Here is a 23969-nt window from a genome sequence, read left to right as displayed (position 1 = left end):
GATAACAAGAGCACTGAGTGACTAGACAAGCTAGAACCACGACAGGGCAATGAACAAATGCATAAAGCCCTACTTTATACCCTGGTTCTAGATAGGTAATCACGCTGCCGACGAGTCCTGATTCGTGGTCGGGACTTGATTGACAGGTCGGAACGGATTGTCGTCATGACTTCGGCTACTGAGCGCCGCGTCATAAAAGGAAGCGGGTCCCTCGCGGTCAACCCCTCTGAGAGGATGAACGTCTAAGTGTCTCACCTCCTCTGAGGTAGAGACAACAGGTACCCTGACAGTACCCCCCCTCTCAGAAACGCCCACTTGGCGGAAGGAACTGGTGGCGAGATGGAAAACGAGAGTGAAAAGCCCTGCGGAGGCGAGGAGCATGCACATCCTCCTGAGGTACCCAAGTCCTCTCCTCAGGACCATATCCCTTCCAGTCAACAAGATATTGTAACCTCCCCCGAGAGATTCGAGAATCGAGGATGGAGTTGATCTCATACTCCTCCTGACCCTCAACCTGAACAGCGCGAGGAGAGGATACAGTGGAGGAAAACTTGTTACATACTAGAGGCTTCAACAAGGAAACATGAAAGGAGTTAGGAATGCGTAAGGCAGATGGAAGGGCCAGACGATACGCAACTGGGTTAATTCGAGTCAGAACCCTGTAAGGACCAATGTAACGAGGGGCGAATTTCATAGAAGGGACCTTCAAGCAAATGTTTCTGGTACTCAGCCATACCCTATCACCTGGAACAAAATCCGGAGCCGCCCTTCTACGCTTATCAGCGTGTTTCTTGAACAACGCGGAATTATGCAGGAGAATTTGTCGAGTTTGATCCCACAACTTCCTCAAATTGGCAACATGAACATCAACCGACGGTACCCCTTGGGAAGGAGAAACCGAGGGAAGAATGGAAGGATGAAAGCCATAATTCATGAAAAAGGGGCTAGAACGAGTAGAATCACAAACGAGATTGTTGTGTGCAAACTCTGCCCAAGGAATCAGACCGACCCAATCGTCCTGGTGTTCGGAAACAAAACAACGCAAATATTGTTCAATCTTTTGGTTGGTGCGTTCAGCAGCTCCGTTAGACTGTGGATGATAGGCAGAAGAGAAATTCAATTTGATGCCCAGTTGAGAACAGAAGGATTTCCAAAAACGGGAAACAAATTGGGAACCTCTATCAGAAACAATTTCGGAGGGTATCCCATGTAAACGAAAAATCTCTCTCGCGAATATCTCAGCCAATTCGGGAGAAGATGGAAGTTTAGGTAAGGGCACGAAATGAGCCATCTTAGTAAACCTGTCAACCACCGTGAGAATAACAGTCTGTTTTTTAGAAACAGGCAAATCGACAATGAAGTCCATAGCCAGACAGGACCACGGTCTCTCGGGAATTTCCAAGGGATGCAAAAACCCACATGGAAGCGTATGAGGTTGTTTAGTCTTCATACAGACCTCACATGCTCCGACGAAATCCCTAATATCCTTACGTAGTGAAGGCCACCAGAACTCTTTAGAAATCAAGGCACACGTCTTGCGGATACCAGGATGCCCAGCCACCTTACTGTTGTGAAAGCACTGTAACAGTTCCAGTTGGAGTTCAGGAGGAACAAAATACCGTGCCCCAGGGCCCTGTCTAGGAGCCAGATGCTGTAATTTCATGATCTCGGCAAGCAACGGAGAATGAATCCTGAGACTCGTGTTGGCGATAATATTGCACTTGGGAACTATAGAAGACAAAACCGCCTCAGATATAGTAGAAGGTTCATGTTGGCGAGACAAAGCATCGGCTTTAGAGTTCTTAGAACCAGGTCTATAAGTGAGCACGTAATTGAAATGAGTGAGGAACAAGGACCAACGAGCTTGCCTGGCGGACAAGCGCTTGGCCTCCCCAATATAGGACAAGTTCTTGTGATCCGTCAAAATAGTAACAGGATGCAAGGTCCCTTCCAATAAATGTCTCCACTCCTTTAAAGCCATGATGACCGCTAGTAGTTCCCTGTCACCAATGTCATATCTGCTCTCAGGCCCAGATAATTTCTTGGAAAAAAAACCACATGGATGTAACGGTTTATCCACACCTAACCTTTGAGACAAGATAGCGCCTAAACCTGTCTCTGAGGCGTCTACCTCGAGTAGAAAAGGCAAAGTTGTATCAGGGTGAACTAAAATTGGTGCAGAAGCAAAAAGTTCCTTGAGTGTCTTGAAAGCAACGAGAGCTTCAGTAGACCAAGTTTTAGTGTCAGCCCCCTGTCTGGTCATATTGGTAATAGGAGCAATAATAGAAGAGTATCCTTTAATGAAACGCCTATAATAATTGGAGAATCCAATAAACCTCTGAATGGCCTTGAGACCCCTGGGTAATGGCCAATCTAAAATAGACTGGAGTTTATCCGGATCCATTTTAAACCCGTCCCCAGAAATCACGTAACCAAGAAAGTTTATCTGAGATTGGTCAAAACTACATTTCTCCAATTTGCAGTACAACCCATGTTGTAGAAGTTTGCGCAATACCCTTCTGACTTGTCTGTGGTGGGTCTCAATTTCTCTAGAGTGTATTAGTATATCATCCAAATATACAATAACGCAATCCTGTTGAAATTCCCTAAGAACTTCATTGATCAGGTCCTGAAATACTGCCGGTGCATTACAGAGCCCAAAAGGCATTACCGTGTACTCATAGTGCCCATAACGGGTATTGAACGCTGTTTTCCACCCGTCTCCCTGCTGAATTCTCACCAAGTTATACGCCCCTCTGAGATCTAACTTGGTGAAAATCTTGGAGCCTTTTAGACGATCAAAGAGCTCAGTAATCAAAGGAATCGGGTAGGCATTTCTAATAGTTATTTTATTCAAGCCTTGATAATCAATGCAAGGCCTTAACGTACCATCCTTCTTATTCACAAAAAAAAAAACGGCCCCGGCAGGAGAGGAGGATCTCCTAATGAATCCTTTGTCTAGGTTCTCACGAATATACTCCTCTAAGACTAAGTTCTCCTTAGTGGATAAAGGGTATACCGTACCCCTCGGAGGCATGGTCCCAGGCAGGAGTCTGATCTTGCAGTCAAAGGGCCTGTGTGGAGGTAAAGTGTCAGCATTCTTTTTGTCAAAGACTGCCTTTAAATCCAGGTACAGATGCGGTATTTGTACATCTGTAGACTGGGTAGAATTAGCCGGTGCGTTAACTACGCAAACCGGTGAGACTTTCTGTAAGCACCTGCTCTGGCAACCCTGGCCCCATGAGACTATCTCCCCTAGTTCCCAATCAATAATAGGGTTATGTTTCTTTAACCACGGATACCCCAGGACTATAGGAACAGAAGGAGACGAAATAAGCATAAGAGATATACCTTCCTCGTGTAGGATACCAACAGTTAAGTTAACAGGTATGGTCTCACGAAAAATAACAGGTTCAGATAATGGTCTACCATCTATGGCCTCAACGGCCAAGGGTGTATCCCTTAGCTGGGATGGAATAGAGTGTTTAGTAACAAAAACTTGGTCAATAAAGCTCTCAGCAGCTCCAGAATCTACCAACGCCATAGTTTTTAGTACTCCCTTCTCCCAAGCTAAAGAAACAGGTAGCAGAAGCCTGTGATCTTTATAATTATGTATAGAGGACAAAATAGAAACACCCAAGGCCTGTCCTCTAGAGAAACTTAGGTGCGAGCGTTTCCCGGGCGATTAGGACAATTTAGGCGTAGGTGCCCTCTTACTCCACAATACATACACAACCCCTCCCTTCTCCTGTACTGTCTCTCTTCTTCTGAGAGGAGAGTATTGCCTATCTGCATAGGTTCTGGAAAAGCTGAGGTTGTGGATTCAGGACTTTGAAATGAGGGAGCTAGTTTAAAGGAAGGTCTACGGGTTCTATCTCGAGTGTTCAGCCTCTCTCTTAAACGTTCATCAATACGAGAAATAAAAGAAATTAAATCCTCCAAATTTTCAGGAAGCTCTCTTGTAGCAACCTCGTCTAGAATTTCATCTGATAATCCATTTAAAAATACGTCTATATAAGCCTGTTCATTCCACTTAACTTCTGCCGCCAAGGACCTGAACTCTAGTGCATAATCCACAAGGGTTCGGTTATCTTGTCTAAGGCGCAACAAAAATCTAGCTGCATTGACCTTTCTACCTGGAGGGTCAAAAGTTCTTCTAAAAGCAGCGACAAAGGCAATATAATTATAGACTAACGGGTTATCATTCTCCCACAATGGATTGGCCCATCTCAGAGCCTTATCAATGAGTAGTGTGATAATGAATCCAACCTTCGCCCTATCTGTAGGGTAGGAGCGGGGTTGTAATTCAAAATGAATACCTATCTGGTTTAAAAAACCACGACACTTATCCGGAGAACCACCATAACGTACAGGAGGAGTAATACGGGAAGAAGCACCTACTGTGGCTACCTCTAGACCTGAACTTACAGGGGAGATGGATGTAGTACGCATCTCTTCTGGTTGATTACTAGAACAAGATAATAAAGCCTGCAGCGCTAGAGCCATCTGATCCATTCTATGATCCATGGCCTCAAATCTAGAGTCGGAAGAACCAACCTGAGTGTTTGTACCTGCAGGATCCATTGGCCCTGTCGTAATGTCAGGATCGGGACAGGGATCCAACACGCAAAGTACAAACAGGAGGTAGGTACGTATACCGGACCTTAGAATGGCCGGACTAACGTAAGGAGTAAGCAAAGAATGGTCTAGAGACAAGCCGAGGTCGAGGGAACGAGAGAGCAGATAAGCGAGAGACAAGCCGAGTCAAAGGGTAATAGAAGTAAGCAGGGTAGAACAAACAAGCCGGGTCAAAACCAAAGAGACAAATAGATAACAAGAGCACTGAGTGACTAGACAAGCTAGAACCACGACAGGGCAATGAACAAATGCATAAAGCCCTACTTTATACCCTGGTTCTAGATAGGTAATCACGCCCCCGACGAGTCCTGATTCGTGGTCGGGACTTGATTGACAGGTCGGAACGGATTGTCGTCATGACGTCGGCTACTGAGCGCCGCGTCATAAAAGGAAGCGGGTCCCTCGCGGTCAACCCCTCTGAGAGGATGAACGTCTAAGTGTCTCACCTCCTCTGAGGTAGAGACAACAGGTACCCTGACAATATTATGTTACTGATGACGTCATTTTGGCGTGATTTTCAAAATTCCAAACATTACTGTATTTTATATAAACCATTGTATGTCAGGTGTGTCCCCCTTTTTACTATTATCTACTTTAAGAAGCCCTTGCGGCGAAACGCGTTTAGATATTAATTTTATTACCTTATAATAAACAAATTATTTTGGCATTAAATACTTTATAGCCATTTTCTTTCTTTTTTCACCTGACTATACATATATTGTCTACCTGACGAGAAGCCTAAAGAATCCTTAGGTGGGGATTATACCACCCAAGCGCTTATATTGAGCAGTACAAGTCTGCTCTATATACTGTGAGTAGTATATTTATTATTTTTTTACACCTTTTAACTACTATACAGAGAGCACTATATATTTTATTTCTCTTCCCTGGGTCGAATAATACCAACTTGGACGTCGAATCTGAGCCAGATACTCGCCAATCAAATTTTACTCCGCATATCCTTGAGTGGGGATTATTCCACTTCACGTGCGCTATATCAGAGCTAGGTTTTAGCTCTGAAAAGTGTGAGTAAGACTATTTTTATTTTACATACTATTTTATTCATCTATATACTGTGCCATTGGAGTTCCTCTTGTCTTTTCTCCACATATTACTCCACTGGATTTCAAGTACACTATTGTGAAGACACACTCCAGTTTACGTCTCAGGATCCCTGTTCTTATACATGGCATCTACCATTACGGACTTATGATAAGTGTTTTGGACTATTGCTAACTATTTATTTTATAGTTTATTCTATATTTTATATTAAATTGTACTATTTTATATCACTTATTATATACATTTTTATATGTTTTATTGGATATTTTAGGCGCAACCTTTTTTTGTTCTGTTTTGTATCTTTTCTTACCATTAGGGAATTATAGGGGACTCCCCTTTAAGGATTGCAGCCTTACTATTATTATTTTCTTGTGTGGCAACCTAGCGCTGATTTTTCTCTTTCCATTTTCGCTGTTTAGTAGATGGCTCCTTTTTGGAATCCTTATGGCAATCCCACAAGTATTAGAGAGCTAACCACTAAGAAGCTGAAAGACAAAGTTTGTGAAAGGCCCTTCCTTTCTGTAATTTTGGTCTTTTACACAATGTTACTAATACTATGGGGGCATTATTGCTTCCCAGTCACTTTTTTTGTTTGCTTTTTAACAACCACTGGCTGCTTGCTGTTGTAATAGTTGTCTATGAGGCCCCCAATTCTTGCAGGTGGTATAGCTGCCCATTTGTATAGCTGCAAAGTTTGGTTGTCTTGCATGAACCGCATGTTTGAGATCTCTCCAGAGTGGCTTGATGATATTAAGGTCAGGAGATTAATTGATGGCTACTCCAAAAGCTGTAAACACTGTAGGGCCAACTTGGCCTTGGGGTCATTGTCATGCTGGAAAGTCCAAGAGCATCCCAGGCTTTGTGTAGAAAAATGCAAATTGTTTGCCAGTATTTTCTGATAACATGCTGCATTCATCTTGCCATCAATTTTCACAAGATTTTCCGTGCCTTTAGAGCTCAAGCACCCCAAAACATCAGTGAGCCACCACCATGCTTCACAGTTGGGATGGTATTCTTTTCCCTCTAGGCCTTGTTAAACCCTCTACAAGCATGGTTGTGACAATAAAGCTCTATTTTGGTCTCATCACTCCAAATTACAGAGTGCCAGAAACTGTGAGGGGTGTCAAGGTGTTTTTGGGCATATTCTAACTGGGCTTTTTTGTGGCATTGGCACAGTAAAGGCTTCTTTCTGGCAACTCAACCACGAAGCTCATTTTTGTTCAAGTATCATCGTATTGTGCTCTTTGAAACAACCACACTGTCTTTTTCCAAAGCAGCCTGTATTTATTTCTCCTGAGGTTACCTGTGGGTTTTTCTTTGTATCCCAAACAATTCTTCTGCCAGTTGTGGCTGAAATCTTGCTTGGTCTACCTGAACTTGGCTTGGCATCAAGAGATTCCCTGAATTTTCCACTTCTTAATAAGTAATTGATCAGTACTGATTGGCATTTTCAAGCCCTTGGATATCTTTTTAAAACCTTTTCCCATCTGTATAAAGTTCCATTGCCTTGTTATGCAAGTCTTTTGACAGTTCTTTTCTGCTCCCCGTGATTCAGTATCTAGCCTGCTCAGTGCATCCACACGAGAGCTAACAAATTCATTGACTATTTATACACAGACACTAATTGCAATTTAAAAAGCCACAGATGTGGGAAATTAACCTTTAATTGCCATTTTAATGTGTGTGTCTATAAAAAGCCAAAAAACTATGTGATAATAAATGGCTTCATTTGATCACTATCCATCAATAAAATACATTTTTGCATAATTAGTCATATTTTAAAAAATCAATGCCAAAATTTCTGCCAGGGTATGCAAACTTTTGAGCACAACTGTATGTGCATAAAAAGGGGTATTTAACAGAGGGGAGAAAAAAAATAGATGGACTTCGAACAGAAGACCAAATGATGGAACAAATGGAAGGGAGCACAGAAAAAGGCTAGGAAACTATGTGAGACATTTGACAGAAATGTGAAAAAAGAAAGCACTGGGAGTCTTATCTTACCTCATTAAATATGTTTGTAAGGGTCTCTGAGATGTCTTTATAATGAACCTCATTTTTTAACAAACAGGAGCTTAAGGCCAGACAGCCACCAGGTTTGAGGACTCGAGCGGCTTCTTGCATGAACTTCTCCACATCAAACCAATGAACTGCAAAACTTGCATTTATTACATCTACCGAGTGGTCTTCTAGAGGCAAATTCTCAGATAGAGATAACCTATAAAAGACAAAGGGCTGGCTAGCAAATGCAAACTATGGAATGCATGATTTTAGAGAGTAAGGCACTTTTAGATGTGGATTTACAATAAATGTACAGTAGATGGAGTCTCAATCTAATTTAGTAAAAACCTCTACTTTATTAATTATGCTATTTTAAATTGGTTTAAGGTGCAAGGAGCATCCATATTACTGGGTCTCTATAAAGCTGCTTACCTTTATATTTTCTTTTGCAAAATATGCTATAGCTATAAGGTGGGCTACCGGTTTATAGGTGGTCTATATATTCATTACTAGTTTAGGCAGCAGTTTTATTTACATTTTCTGGTCAATTTGTCTGTGGAACAAAACATTCGATAAGCCTTTGCTGAGCTGCTGTTGTATATATATATAAAAAAAAATAAAAAAAAGTAAAGTATTAATAACATAAGTAGTCTAAAATTGACTAATGTTGGATGTCCTAAGAGTTTATACACAAACTAAATATACTATATATGGCTATTTCATATGAAATGGTGCAAAGAGTTCCTTAATCCCAGTGTATCAGAAGATTGTGGCTCCTTACTACAGCCATTTGTACAAACATGGCAGCTATAAGGCTGCCCTTGGATCAGTAATGGAAATGGGCAATTTAAAATTTCCTTTGCCATCTAAGCTCTGTTTAAAAAAATATGTGTACAGTACGTGCGACTTAAGGGACACTATAAGCACCCAGACAACTTCATCTCAATGAAGTGGTCTAGCTGCATTGTCCCGGTCTCCTTAACCCCTTAACCCTGCAAACTTAAACAACTGCAGTTTTAGAGAAAGCCCAATGTTTATATTGCACGATTAAGACAGCATGTTTAGAGTATGAAAGTAAAAAAAAGGGAGGTGGGATTGGTGGGGAGGGGGGTGGGGGACGAGTGAAAGCTCTATACCCTGTTCCAAATTATTATGCAAATTATATTTTTCTCATTGACCTAAATGATTGATGTAAATAACAGTCAGCATTATTCTCATGTTATCAACTATGTGCTAAGAGTACAATTCAAATTTTATTGAACAAACCTCCTAATGATAACAGTTTTTTTTTGCATAAAAAACTTACAATGCACTGTTCCAAATTATTACGCACAGTAAGTTTCAAAACACTTTATAGGTTGTAAAGAACTGAAAATTGTCATTTGTTGTGTTTGCAGCATATTTACTGAAATCAAAAGCTATTTAAATCAAACTTATAACAACATTTTAACTTTTTAAACATTTTAACAGGTCACGTTACATTTTAACATAGGACCCCTTATTTGATAGCAGCTTCACAAGTCTTGCATCCATTGAACTTGTGAGTTTTTGGACAGTTTCTGCTTCAATTTGTTTGCAAGATGTCAGAATAGCCTCCCAGAGCTGCTGTTTGGATGTAAACTGCCTCCCACTCTCATAGATATTTTGCTTGAGGATGCTCCAAATGTTCTCAATAGGATTGAGGTCAAGGGAGGATGGAGGCCACACTGTAGGGAGGATGGAGGCCACACTGTGTACTTACCTTATCCGGGGGCCGGCCGCGGTCCTCTCTTCAAGCCGCGCGCGGTCCTGCGGCTGCACGAGCCGCGCGTGGCTCATCCGACTCTCTCAACAGGAAGACGGGCAGTGACCGCGAGTTGCGGTCACATGTCCCGCCTGCAGCTAAGAGCGCGCCGCGAGTCTCGGGCACGCTCTTAAAGAGACAGTGGGAGCCTAAATTGCAAAAAGGTTCCCATTGGCTCCTGTCATGCCAATCAACCCATACACTTACCTTTTGGGGGTGTGGAAGTGACAGGAGCCAATCACATTAGTTTTAAGGCTACTTATACTTACCCTTTTCCCTTAGTTCCTTGCCCTATCGTGGTTTCTGCTACAGTTCCCTTTAGTGCTTGTTGTGTTCAGTTGTGTTTCTCCGTATTTGACCTTGGCTTTGTATTCTGACTTCGTTTTCGCTTTATCCTTGTCTGTACTGTTTGCCGGCTTGCTGATTCCTGTGTACCAGACCCCGGCTAGTTTTCGTTTACGCTGTCTCTTTGTGCCCTTGACCTCGGATCGTTCCTGACTCTGTCTTCTCCTATTACGTCGAGTCCGGCCACTCTAAGGTCCGGTAGACGTATCTCTCCTCTGTGCTGTCTTCTGTTTGGCTGGATCCTGCGTGTAGGGGTATATACTCATTACATTACGATAGGGCCATGGACCCCGCAGATTTAGCTCAACAGATGGCGTCCCATGAGGCTAGATTTGTAGAGCAGGATCATCGTATGGATCAGATAGCTCAGGCTCTCCAGACGCTCTTAGCTAGATCCATTCCAGCAACCGCACCTAACCCTCCTACACCCCTGCTTCCTGAAGTATCGACTGTGCCTAATGCTATGGCCCATTTAACGCCTCCTCCTAGGTATGGAGGGGATTCTAAGACATGCAGAGGGTTCATTAACCAAATAGAGTTTCATTTTGAGATGTATCCACGTTCATTTCCCACAGAGAGGTCTAAAGTTGGGTTCTTTATGCACCAACTTACCGACAAAGCACTTGAATGGGCAAACCCTATTTGGGAGGCTAATGGACCTATGGTGCATGACTTTCACAGTTTCCTTACAGCTTTTCGCAGAACTTTTGATACTATGAAAAGGTCTAAAAATGCCGCGAGAGCATTAATGAGGGTTAAACAGGGTTCCAGGCCTGTGGCTGATTACGCTATACAGTTTCGTACCCTTGCCTCACAGGTCGATTGGACCAACAATGGGTTAACTACTGCCTTCATGGAAGGCTTATCAGACTCTATATTGGATGAGGTAGCAGCTAAGGAGCTTCCTGTTGCCTTAGAGGACCTTATTGACTACCTCATCGATATAGATAATAGGATTCGTGACAGGCTCTATACCAAGAACAGGAATAGACGTTTTTTTACACCTATTCACCACAGAGTTAATACACCGGAGAGTGTAAAAGTATCTGAAGAGGAACCCATGCAATTAGGGGTTGTCAAACTCTCTGATAATGAAAAATTACATAGGAGAAGGGAGGGACTCTGCCTATATTGTGGTAGGAGAAACCATATGGTAAAGGAGTGTCCTTTGCTCCCGGAAAACTCTCGCACCTAAGACCTTATAGGGGACTGGCCTTGGGTGTGATTTCTAAGTCTCCTACATTGCCTCCTAACCGACTGCTTCTCCCTGTTTCTTTACATATGGGAGAGAGTTGTATAGTTGAAAATATATACGCCCTGGTTGACTCTGGGGCAGCTGAGAATTTTATAGACTCTGGTCTTGTAAAGAAAAACAATATTCCCATCAGGGAGAAGGAGATACCCTTGGCCGTTGAGGCCATAGATGGTAGACCATTGATATCTCCAGTTGTTACTCACGAGACTGCGCCGCTACATATGTACACAGGGGTTCTACACTATGAAACCATTCGGTTCCAGGTCATCACCTCTCCCTCTTCACAGTTGGTGTTAGGGTATCCATGGTTACGTGCCCACAATCCCATTTTTGACTGGGAGACAGGGCAGATAAAATCATGGAGTGAAGCCTGCCATGAGTCATGTACTATTGAAGTCACGCCTGTGAATTCTATTAATGTTCCTACCATTCCTCCTTTGTCTACGGCTATACCCTCTCAGTATTTATCTTTAAAGACTGGCTTTGATAAAAGAGAGGCTGACAAATTACCGCCTCACAGACCCTACGATTGTGCTATTGACTTGTTGCCTGGCACTATACCTCCCAAGGGCAGGGTGTACCCTCTATCGGTTCAAGAAAACCGTGTCATGGAGGAGTACATTAAAGAATCATTAGACAAGGGATTTATTAGGAGATCCTCTTCTCCGGCTGGAGCGGGGTTCTTCTTTGTATCAAAGAAAGAAGGTGATTTAAGACCTTGCATTGATTATAGAGGTCTTAATAAAATCACCATCAAAAATGCTTACCCTATACCATTAATAACAAAATTGTTTGACAGGCTCAAACATGCTATGGTATTCACCAAATTAGATCTTAGAGGAGCATACAATTTGATACGTATAAAAAAGGACCACGAATGGAAGACAGCCTTTAACACTAGGTCAGGTCATTATGAGTATACCATCATGCCATTTGGGCTTTGCAATGCCCCAGCAGTATTCCAAGAATTTATTAATGATGTCTTAAGGGACTTTATTCACTCATTTGTTATTGTGTACTTGGATGACATTTTAATATATTCTACAGACTTACACACTCATCACAGACATGTTACGACAGTTCTGAAGACCCTTCTTGCTAATGGTCTTTATTGCAAACTAGAAAAATGTCTATTCGACCAATCCGAGGTCCAGTTTTTAGGGTATTTGATTTCCGCTAAGGGTTTTCGGATGGATCCCCAGAAGCTCGCTGCGGTCATAGAATGGCCTCTGCCGCAAGGTCTGAAAGCCATCCAGCGTTTTCTGGGTTTCTCTAATTATTATAGAAGGTTTTTCGTCTATCGTAGCACCTATTACTCGTATGACTAAAAAGAAAGGCAATACACGTGCCTGGTCTACCGAGGCACTTCAGGCTTTTGACTTTCTTAAGACTACGTTCGCCTCTGCACCTATTCTACAGCATCCTGTCCCCTCATTGCCATATATACTTGAGGTTGATGCTTCAGATATAGGGGTAGGTGCTGTCTTATCCCAAAGAGAGTCTCCTGACAAGCCATTGCATCCTTGTGGCTTCTTTTCTAAAAAAATGTCCAAAGCAGATAGGAATTATGATGTGGATAATCGTGAACTCCTTGCTATCATTTTAGCACTCAAAGAATGGAGACATTTGTTAGAGGGCACTAAGGATCCTATCCTCATATTTACGGATCATAAGAACCTATCCTACCTTAGCGAAGCTAAAAGATTGTCTTCAAGGCAGGCTAGGTGGTCTCATTTTAATTATATAATCACCTATAGGCCAGGTGATCGGAACACTAAAGCGGACGCTCTGTCCAGACAGTTCGAGACTATTGACAAACAGGAGATTGATGTCACTCCTGTCATTCCCCCAGACAGGATAATAGCAACTACTATATTGTCTATTTCCTCGTCCCTCTTGCAGGCCATACAAGCGAAACAAAGCATGGCACCTAGCGAGAGGCCTAATGATAAATTGTTCGTTGACGTTCCCGAGAGACGGGATATTCTGTCACTGTATCACGATACTAAGACTGCTGGACATCCTGGTATATCCAAAACGGTGTCAGCTGTTTCTCGGTATTTTTGGTGGGATGTCACTGATTATATAAGTGCTTGTTCTACTTGTGCATGTATGAAATCCTCTCGTAGAGTTCCTTGTGGGCTGTTGCATCCGTCGGCTTCAGTACTTGATACATTGGAAGGGTTATGGGCCTGAGGAGCGCAGTTGGATTTCTGCGGATGCTGTTCATGCTCCCCGCCTTGTGCGCTCTTTCCATTCGCGTTTTCCTGCCCGCCCGGAGGGCGTGTCCTCGGGGGGGGGGGGGGGGGTACTGTAGCGTTACTTACCTTATCCGGGGGCCGGTCGCGGTCCTCTCTTCAAGCCGCGCGCGGTCCTGCGGCTCATCCGACTCTCTCAACAGGAAGACGGGCAGTGACCGCGAGTTGCGGTCACATGTCCCACCTGCAGCTAAGAGCGTGCCGCGAGTCTCGGGCACGCTCTTAAAGAGACAGTGGGAGCCTAAATTGCAAAAAGGTTCCCATTGGCTCCTGTCATGCCAATCAACCCATACACTTACCTTTTGGGGGTGTGGAAGCGACAGGAGCCAATCACATTAGTTTTAAGGCTACTTATACTTACCCTTTTCCCTTAGTTCCTTGCCCTATCGTGGTTTCTGCTACAGTTCCCTTTAGTGCTTGTTGTGTTTCTCCGTATTTGACCTTGGCTTTGTATTCTGACTTCGTTTTCGCTTTATCCTTGTCTGTACTGTTTGCCGGCTTGCTGATTCCTGTGTACCAGACCCCGGCTAGTTTTCGTTTACGCTGTCTCTTTGTGCCCTTGACCTCGGATCGTTCCTGACTCTGTCTTCTCCTATTACATCGAGTCCGGCCACTCTAAGATCCGGTAGACGTATCTCTCCTCTGTGCTGTCTTCTGTTTGGCTGGATCCTGCGTGTAGGGGTATATACTCGTTACACACACCATGACTTTCTCTCCTTTTATCCCCATAGCAGCCATTGATGCAGAGGTATTCTTTGCAGAAAGAGATGGTGCATTGTCATGCATGAAGATGATTTTATTACAGATAGCATAGTTCTTCCTTCTGTACCAGGGAAGAAAGTGGTCAGTCAGAAACTCCACATACTTTGCAGAGGTCATCTTTACACCTTCGGGGACCCTAAAGGGGCCGACCAGCTCTCTTCCCATGATTCTGGCCCAAAACATGTTTCCACCACCGCCTTGCTGACGTCGCAGCCTTGTTGGAACAGGGTGGCCATCCACCAACCATCCACTACTTCATCCATCTGGACCATCCAGGGTTGCACAGCACTCATCAGTGAACAGGACTGTTTGAAAATTAGTCTTCATGTATTTTTTTGCCCAATGCAGCCGTTTCTGCTTGTGAGCATTGGTTAGTGGTGGCCGAATAGAAGGTTTATGCACAGTTGCAAGACTCTGGAGCACTCTACACCTTGATGTCTGTGGGACTCCAGAGGCAGCTTAAAATATTTGTTTGCTGCTATGTAATGGTATTTTAGCAGCTGCTCTCTTGATCCGATGCATGGATCTGGCAGAAATCTTCCTCAATGTGCCTTTATCTACACAAACCTATCTGTGCTCTGAATCAGCCACAAATCTCTTAATAGTGTGATGATCACGCTTCCGTTTTTGTGAAATATCTAATGTTTTCATACCTCGTCCAATGCATTGAACTATTTTCCAGCCATTTCGCCATGTCACTTATTAAAGTGCGAATCAATGGGGTATAGTTGAGTGGGATCTGCCGTTAGCCTAATACCTAAATATTTAGTGTAGTCCTTCGCTATTTGTATATAGTAAGTCGCCCCTATATATGCTGCGTCCGCATCGGTCATGCCTATGGGGAATGCGCTAGATTTATTCAAATTTACCTTATATCCGGCTATATCGCTGTAATTCTTCAAGACGTTTGTTAACACTGCCATAGAATCTTTTGAGTCCGTAAGTGTTAAAAGAACATGATCGACAAATCCCAAAACTACATACCGCTTTCCTCCCACCATAATTCCTTTAGATCTGGGTCGGCCCGTATTTTCTGCAGCAGAGGTTCCAGAGAGAGGGCAAACAATAACGGTGAAAGAGGGCAACCCTGCCTGGTGCCGTTGCTCAGTTGAAACGGGATGACCTTCGCTCCTGAGATCCGTATACGCGCTAACTAATGCAGTATAGGATCACTCATGGAACACAAAGAGAGGTAACAAACAAAATGCGATATTACACTGCCCCCTGACATTCCTAAAGGGGAAGAGACCATTGAGTGAAAAATGTCCTATTTCTCAAACCTAATATTTGTATGGTTGTACACGATTTCATTTTATTTACAATAAAAACCAGGACAAGATGCTCGACGTTTCCGAGATTAGCTTAAAGACATATTGTATTACCTGAACTCATAGGCTATCTATATTGCACTATTCACAGCTATGTTTTATCTGTCCATATGTATATGAATATTGGCCCTGTGCATATGTTCTTATATGTCTATGTACAGTTTACAAATGTTATGGAAATGTTGTATTGTTTCATACTGTCTTGAAATAAATAAAGAATTTAAAAAAAAAAGTGACACTATAGTCACCAAAACGACTTTAGCTTAATAAAACTGTTTTGGTGTATAGATCATGCCCCTGCAGTCTTACTGCTCCTACTGCTCAATTCTCTGCCATCTAGGAGTTAAAAAACTCTTGGTTTATGCAACCCTGTGCATATTTCCCTACACAGCATTCCTAAACACTTCCTGTAAAGAATCTATTGTTTACACTTCCTTTATTGCAAATTCTGTTTAATTTAACCACCTAACACAGGGGTTCTCAACCCAGTTCTCAAGGACCCCCTAGCAGTCCAGGATTTAGGGATTACCTGGGTGTGTCTAAGGTGTTTAGAAAAACAAAACAAAAAAAAAACCTTAGAGTCTAAGGTGGTTTTTTTTTATTTTTCTAAACTCCTTAGACACACCCAGGTAATCCCTAAATCCTGGACTGCTAGGGGATCCTTGAGGACTGGGTTGAGAACCCCTGTTCTAGATCATGCAGGAACCCCCTTGTGACAAACACCGCTTTTCACGGAATCCTGGAGGAGTGTGGAAGCTGGCCCCCTGCCCACCGACTATGGGCCAGGTCAGCGACTGTAAAGACCCATATTTTACTCCCCCTGGTTCGGCACTTTCCATTCATGTGCATAGAACCAAACGCTAGCTCCCAGGCGGCCATTCGAAAGGACCAAAACCGTGAATAGACTGCAGGGGGACTTAGCCGCGAATGCGCTGAAACTATTAAGACTTTGCGGTTCCCGGTCGGTCCCCAGCAGTGACTTCAGGGGCACTTAACTGCGATTCTATAAAACTATTTTCGGCTAGGGGACCGTGCAGTTACCTGTCAACTTGGTCCTGTGTTTTGGACCACTTTGAAAACACCCAGGAGAGCACTTTTTGGAGGGAAGGTGCATGAGACTATGGTGAACAAACGCTGCTTGCGATCCACGTGGAACACCCTGTAGTTTGTCCGCTGGAGCCCCGCACCAAATGCTCTGGAACTGTTTTGGGCATAGGACCATGTGTGGGGCCGGTAAGAACTTTTACACGGTGGTGATTCCCCTGTTCTGCATGGACCTGAGTACAATTTGCACAATTGGGATCAGGGGTGTTTGAGGATGTATAATTTGTGCGGTTATGTATTTTTGTTATGTTTTTGGGTGTTTATGATTTTGTGTATATTTTCCTGTAACTGAGAGATAATCGAATTAAGGTCATTTAGACTCAATTAGTTCTCAGCTACAGTAATTAAGGGGAGGAGTTTACATAAGAACCTGAAGGGAGACTGTGTCTTGTGGGTGTGTTCTACATAATGTAATTATTGTTGTGCATTGTGTATAAAAGCAGGCCATCTGGCCAGATTAAACGTATTCCAGCTTGTACTCCCGGAACTATGTGTCGTCTGGTTAGTGGGAGGGGAAAAGGCTAATCAATCACTAATCACTGTTCCAGTGTGGAGGATTCAACAGGGAAAGTCCTTGTAAGGACTAGAGCTCCCAGTACTGAGTGTTGTCCAGTACCTGGGGGTTGCTAGAGCGAGTTCCCCATTCGGCTCCAGGAGGGAGCGGTTCCAGGACCCCAGTCAAGTCACGGCGACTGAAGGCAGGAGTGCTGAGGTGTGTCCCTTGTTCCAGCTAGGAAGTGGTCCTTGGCGGGGGTACAGGGAGCTCCGTTACACCCCTGTATGTAATTAAAGTTCAATTTACAGAGCAGGAGATAAAAACTTTTAAAGTAAGTTACATCTAAATGAAAATGAAGCCATTTTGGTTTTATGCTGGCTTTGTCATTCACAGCCGGGAAAGGTGTAGCTAGGGTTGAATAGAAAGAAACAAACGTGATTTAACTCATAAATAGCAGAAAATTGAGCAGTGAAACTTCAGAGGCATGGTCTATACACAAAGACTGCTTCATTAAACCAATGTTGTTTTGGTGACTATAGTGTCCTTTTAAAGGACACTATAGATGTCCAAACCACTTCAGCTCATTGAAGTGGTCTGGGTGCATAGTCTTAGGTCCCTTAACCCTGCAAAGGTAATTATTGCACGTTTTAAGAAACTGTATACTTACCTTTGTGGGTTAACTCAACCTCTTGTGGACGTCTACCAGACAGCCACTAGATGGACTTCCGGGTAATAAGGGGACTTTTGGCGCTGGACGCTGAATGTCCTCACACTATGTATGAGGACATTCAGTGTCACCCGAATCCCATGGGAATGCATTGTATAATGCTTTACTATGGGGGAAAAAGTACTAATGCTAGTGCGGAGGTGGAGCCTGAGCCAGTGCTGAGGGACATCAGACAGAATGGGTTTTTAAACCCTTCTGCACCATGGGGGGTGGGAGGGAGGATTGAGATAAGGGGCACTATATGAAGCTATAGCGCCAGGAAAACAGCTTTGTAGTTCATAGTTTCCCTTTGCGGTTATCTTAAATTAGATACCAATACCTCTCTCAATATGATTTTAGAAATCTATTATTCCCAGACAACCACATATAATGGACTAATCTTCATATTTAGGACAGGCATCTAGTAAAAGCCTGCGGCACTTTTACATGTAGATGAAATATAAACCTGATGTATAATCTTGAGCTGCATCTCAGGAAAACTACTTACTGACAGTAATTTGTTAGCGTGAGAGAAGCTCTGCACCACTCTCCCTTTATTACTATTATAATTATTTTATATTTGTTTTTTTATAATTTCCTTTAATTCTCTATCATAATACATTAAAAGAGGAGGATAAATTATGTACTGAAGTATCCCTTTAAATATGCATGCATTTAAGACATTATCTGTACGCTATATATGATGAGAAACACCTAAACCATTTGTTACTTTGCAAGGCAGATTAAAAATGTATTTGAATTAAAAGGGACCCTATGGTCACCAAAACAATTTTAGTTTAATAAAGCAGTTTTTGTGTTTAGATCATGCCCCTGCAGTCCCACTGCTCAATACTCTGCCATTTAGGAGTTGAATAACTTGGTTTCTGTTGATGAAGCCAGAGTTACACCTCCCCTGACCAGGGCTGAATTAGGAGCCCATTGGGCCTGATGCTGACAATTATGATTGGCCTAATTACAGAATCTTATTGACAGTAAACACTAAACCAGAATCTGTGTTCTGTATCTGGTGGAGGTGGTGCTGGAGGGAAACTCACAGAATATAGCCATCAGAAAACACATACCCTATGCTAATCTCTTGCTTTCATCTTTCAAGCAAATCCATACCCCCTAACAGCAGTGTCCAGTGAAGCAGGATTTCGGTGGGCGGGGGTAAAACGGTGGGACACTGACAGGAATCACATAATCAAAACTGCCCAATGGGACAAACATGCCCAAAAAGGGGTCGTATCTGCACAAAGAATTCGATGGTCATCCTGGCATGAATGCACGTCAGGCAGCCTGTCAATCATGCAGGATGACCAACCAATAGCATACTGTGAAGACAGCACCCTGAGCTTGGCATAAATACGTCTAATTATGCACTAGCTCTACGCATTCTAAAGACTGTCCCATAGCACTTGCTGGTCCACTCCTCTCCTATCCTTCTTTCTAGCAGGCAGAAGCTCATGTTATACAGTCTGGGACAGAGACAAAAAGTGTATGTAGTGAGTGTAGAAGAAAGGGAACATGCCACAGTGTTAGTGAGACCATAGCAGCAACCGCATTGGCATAGTGTCCAAAGTCAGCTTTACCTTAACTAATTTAATTGTCAGCCAGTTCACACCAGTTTTGTTCTCCTACATCGCTCTTAATTTTCCTTTTTTTTTTTTAAATCAATGAGAGCTGGAGACAAAGCCTGCAGGAAAACAAAATCCGATGTAACTTACTTTAAAAGTTTGTTTCTTCAGCTCTATAAATTGAAGTGTAATCACATATAGGAGGCTCATGCAGAATCTAGCCAGAGCAAGAAAAACAAATTCTAAATTAAACGATTTTCAATAAAGGAAATATAAACATTAGATTACTCTTTACAGGGAGTGTTTATGAAGGCTGTGCAAGTCACATGTAGGGAGGTGTGATTAGCTCTGTATAAAAAATAACAGAGAATTGAGCAATGGCACTGCAGGGGCATAATCTATATACCAGAACGGTTTAATGAAACTAAAATGGATTTGGTGACTATAGTATCACTTTAAATATAGTGTTTCCTGGTGGCCATCTACTTACAGAAAGTTAGATGTTGTATGTAAATAAAACACACACAAAGCCTATTATAACTAAATCAAAAGCATACCTACATATAAGTAATATTCTTCTCAGAAGTGCATGATCGGGCTACATTTAACTGACTCTCACTAGTGTCTGCTCCAATCACTTCCTGGAAATGAGCAGCAAGTTTCCGAGTAGAATTTCCTGTCCCGCAGCCAACGTCCACTGCTAATTTAAATGGCTTTCCCATCTACAAAGAAAAAAATCATCATCATCATCATCATCATCATCATCATGTGGGTGATGACAGCTAACAAGAAGATTTTTAAAAAAATTTAAGGTAGTAAGGAGGTAATAAACTAGAGGCAAGTATTTCCATTTTATTAGAAATGACAATGTTTCATATTGGGTCTGTGATAAGGTGAATGGGGTGGTCTGTGAGGGAGTCTATATTTCGACAGAATTGTTCAGAAAGGCATATGATTTTTAACCCCAGGGGGAGTGTATGTTTCTATGTATATAACCAGAATGAATATTTAGTTATGGGCCCCTGGGGTGGAGCATTTGGAGAGCAGGGTGGGCCAGTGCTCCACTACGCAGTTTAGCAGTTTTCTTGGAAGACATAGATCCAGGCCAGGGTTTTTGGACTGTCTCCAACCTACTGCTCAGTTGCAGCAGTGGGAATAAACCCCTCCCTGCTAGGCAGGTAAGGGGAGAATTTTTGTTTCTCTCTGGAAGCAGCAGGCTGACTAAATACTGGAGTGCTGAGAGCGGACAAAGACTCTAGGTTGGTGAAACCAATAATTTTTGTTCTAGTTTAACCCCTGAGAGATAGGGAACCTAATGTTAGTTAGTGCTCAGACGAGCTAGGTTTTTGTTTATAGGGATCTGTGTTATATGTATGTTTTCATTTGCTGCTGCCTCATGTGTAAACTTGCAAATAAAGTGCCTGGAATGAAATTGCATTAAAAGACTGTGCATGTGTTGCCCTAGAGGACCGTGCTACCTGCAGACAAGGATCACCGGTCATACATTGGATTACAGTATAACATTTCCATGGGAGTTAGTTGGTCTGTATGGGAATCTGTGTTTGCTTGAGGCTCCGGTCCCCCAGATGAAGTAGTGGGAGCTATAGTGTGAGCACTCTGCGGGCACCATCTTGGGCGGCAAGCAGGGTCCTAAAGTACCTCTGTTTGGCTGGGCTTTGGCCAGTGGCGCCCCATCGCCAGTGTGTGGTTAGTCGGGAAAGTGTCAGGCCCTCCGTACTCTCCAGTATCATCAAGGAGTGACTCCAGGCTGGCTCAGGCAAACGCAAGATAAGTCCAGGATCTGCCCCTCTTTGTGGGCATGAAAAAAATGTCATCAACTGATTCAGCGAGCCCCCCCCCTCAATGCAGTGTGGTTATGAGTGGAGGTGGACGAATCGAGTGATTGGCGATATTACCGCAGCCTGCATGGAGCTGCCAGTAATGGCGTTGAGTTGGCTTGCTGGTAAGCTCCGCTCCCCCCATAGTACAACATTTCAATACATATTGTAAAAGATCATTTAATGCAGCTCTGTCACTTTCAGTATTTTATAAAGATATACTGCATTGAAATTCCAAAGTTATCCAAAGTTACCATAAGGCAAAGTAGGGTCTACATTTTTCTTATGGTAAAGCCATAGATTAACAAATATTGACCCCGCTGTCAACTTTTGTCCAATCCCTTCCGGCATCACAAATAATGCCCGTAGGATTCGGACATGGTCACACTCATTGTGAGATGTGATCTACAAAGGTTCTTGCGGGATCATCCATAGTTTTGTACTCATGCATACCACTGACACAGCTCCTGCCAAATGAAGTGGATACATATTGCACATTTGTGTAATGGATGTAGTGTTTGTGTGTTTTAGATACAGTGTGTGTTTGTGTAGTGTATAGTGGATGTATAGTTAATGCAGAGTGTGTTTGTGTATAGGATGTAGTGTGTGTTTGTGTAATGGATGTAGTGTATGTATGGTGAATGCAGACTGTGTGTTTGTATTGTGGTTTTCACAATTGATTTAGTCAGAACCAAATTTCTTCTAGTGACTAATTAGTTTTCAAAAGTTCAGACATTTTCATTTCGGAGAACACATTTGGTCATTATTTTGGTTCGAAATAGATATCCTCCTAAATCCTACAAGTATTAGGAAGCCATCTACTAAAAAAAAAAATCTGAAATACCAAAATTGATCTGTCAGCTAACTTTACTAATACTAATTTAAAAATAATTAGTATTAGTAAATAAGGGAGGTTATAATCTCCCTTCTGCCCCTATTCACTATGCCGCAAGAAGGGGCATGAAAAGAACAAACAAACCCCCCAAATTCAATAAAGGGGTACCTGACACAGGTGCCTAATGGTGTGGCATTAACTCGAATAATTACTAAGGGTGGAACATAAGGGTCCCTCTCCAGCCCACACAATGGAGGACCTACTGTCCCCAACCAGCCTCCACCCATTGTCTGCGTGTGGTGGCCCCAAGTAATAATTGGAGGGAACCTTTTGTTTTCCCACCATCCCCCACACATTGTCACAAGTGGGGTCCCCAAGTAATAAAGTGGGGGGGACCTATTATATCTATTATATCCCCCCCCAACCACCACCCATTGGCATTTGCTAACAAACTTCTCACCCAATGACAAGGGGTCCCCAAGCCCAACGTCACACCCACAATAAATAAATGTCCTACCTACCCCCACTTACCTGAATAATAATAATAATAATAATAATAATAATAATAATTAATGAGGGAGGGCAATAAACAAAACTTTTTTTTTTCGTCAAATTTCTTTTTTCAGCTCCAAAAAAGGCAAACTAATAAAATAAAAAATAAATAAAGACCTGAATGCAAAAAAAAAAAAAAATCCCATGCCTAGACAATAAAAAAAATGAATCCATCTTCAACCAATGAGGGCTATGAGCAAACTGACCTGCAGGGCGGGGAAAGGCTAATAAATCCTTCCTAGGCAATTTGACTCAGATCAATCTGATTGGTGGGTTTAAGTTATCCAGAGTGCTCTGACAGGGAAGTCTTGAGCCTTGCAGGTAACCAAGATTTACCTGTCAGAGCACTCTGATTGATTTGACTTATAAGGCTTCCCACACCCTGCAGAGCTCAGTCTGCTCAGAGCCCTCGCTGGGTGAAGATGGATGAATTATTGTCTGTATTTTATTTTATTTTTTTATTTCCAGCATTTTTTTTTTTTTTTTTTTTACGTTCGGGTCTTTTTGAAAAATTTTATTAGTTTGACAGAGTTTCTGGATTTTTTTCTTTGACCTTTTTGGGGGCTGAAAAAAGATTGAAGAAAAAACAATAACAATGGAAAGTATTAATGTTTTATTTTACATGTATTTAATGTACTGACACACAGCAGCCGATCTATCTTCTGTGAGTTACTGAACTCGGCTCAATCTGCAAAATCTACCAAAGATATAACTCATTTAAGACCTATATACTAAGTGTATGTTTACATTCACTTACCTTATGTTCCACATAGGTTAAGATCAGATCTACCACCTTTGAGGACACGGGGATCATATATTTGTGATATACTTCTGAAACGTCCTGGTTTTTGAACAATTCAGCAGCCATCTAAAAAAGTTAGACACATTTTTTTTTGTTATTCTCTCTCTCTCTCAATAAATCCTGAAGAAAGTCCCAGATGAGGACTGACTGAAATGTCAATTTCTTTTTACTTATGCTGAAATAAAAATTGAAATTTTTTACTGCAAGACCGTGAGTGCAGCCATTTATGTATATTGTTGGATATATATCCAGTTTGCCTGAGAGTGAACACAGCAGACTCTGGCCTGCAGATCCTCCAGGTGCAGAGCTGCAGACAGTGAAGTTTCTTGGGATCTTTGAACAGCGTTGCCGCTCTGACACTTGTGGAGATCATGAGACTCCTATCACGTGGTCAGCAGCTCTGCATCTGGTGAAGCTGCAGACCAGGCATCAAGGCCACCAAACCACCAGGGAGAAAAACCATAGAAACATAAAATATGATGGCAGAAAATAACCATTCGGCCCTTGTCTGCTCTATTTTCTAAATACTCTTATTAGTCCCTGGCCTTATCTTATTTCTAGGATAGCCTTATGCCTATCCCATAATGCTTAAATTCCTTCACTATACCACTTCAACTGGAAGGCTAT

The 23969-nt window shown here is 42.5% G+C and overlaps 1 protein-coding gene across 1 annotated transcript in view; it reads right to left on the bottom strand.

Annotated features, from left to right (window-relative positions):
• LOC134571248 (putative methyltransferase DDB_G0268948) overlaps window positions 1-23408 on the bottom strand; it is a 70077-nt gene extending 46669 nt beyond the window's left edge. Inside the window, exons 1-3 of the mRNA XM_063429421.1 lie at window positions 23298-23408; window positions 19877-20037; window positions 7705-7918 (exon numbers count right to left, since the gene is read on the bottom strand). Coding sequence (XP_063285491.1) covers window positions 7705-7918; window positions 19877-20037; window positions 23298-23408 — 486 coding nt within the window. The remainder of the gene's footprint in view (window positions 1-7704; window positions 7919-19876; window positions 20038-23297) is intronic.
• Between the last annotated feature and the right edge of the window lie 561 nt (window positions 23409-23969).

Source organism: Pelobates fuscus, chromosome 8 (assembly GCF_036172605.1).
Source record: "Pelobates fuscus isolate aPelFus1 chromosome 8, aPelFus1.pri, whole genome shotgun sequence".
In the NCBI taxonomy this organism is placed as follows: Eukaryota; Metazoa; Chordata; class Amphibia; order Anura; family Pelobatidae; genus Pelobates; species Pelobates fuscus.
This window is presented reverse-complemented; position numbering and strand designations above follow the sequence as displayed.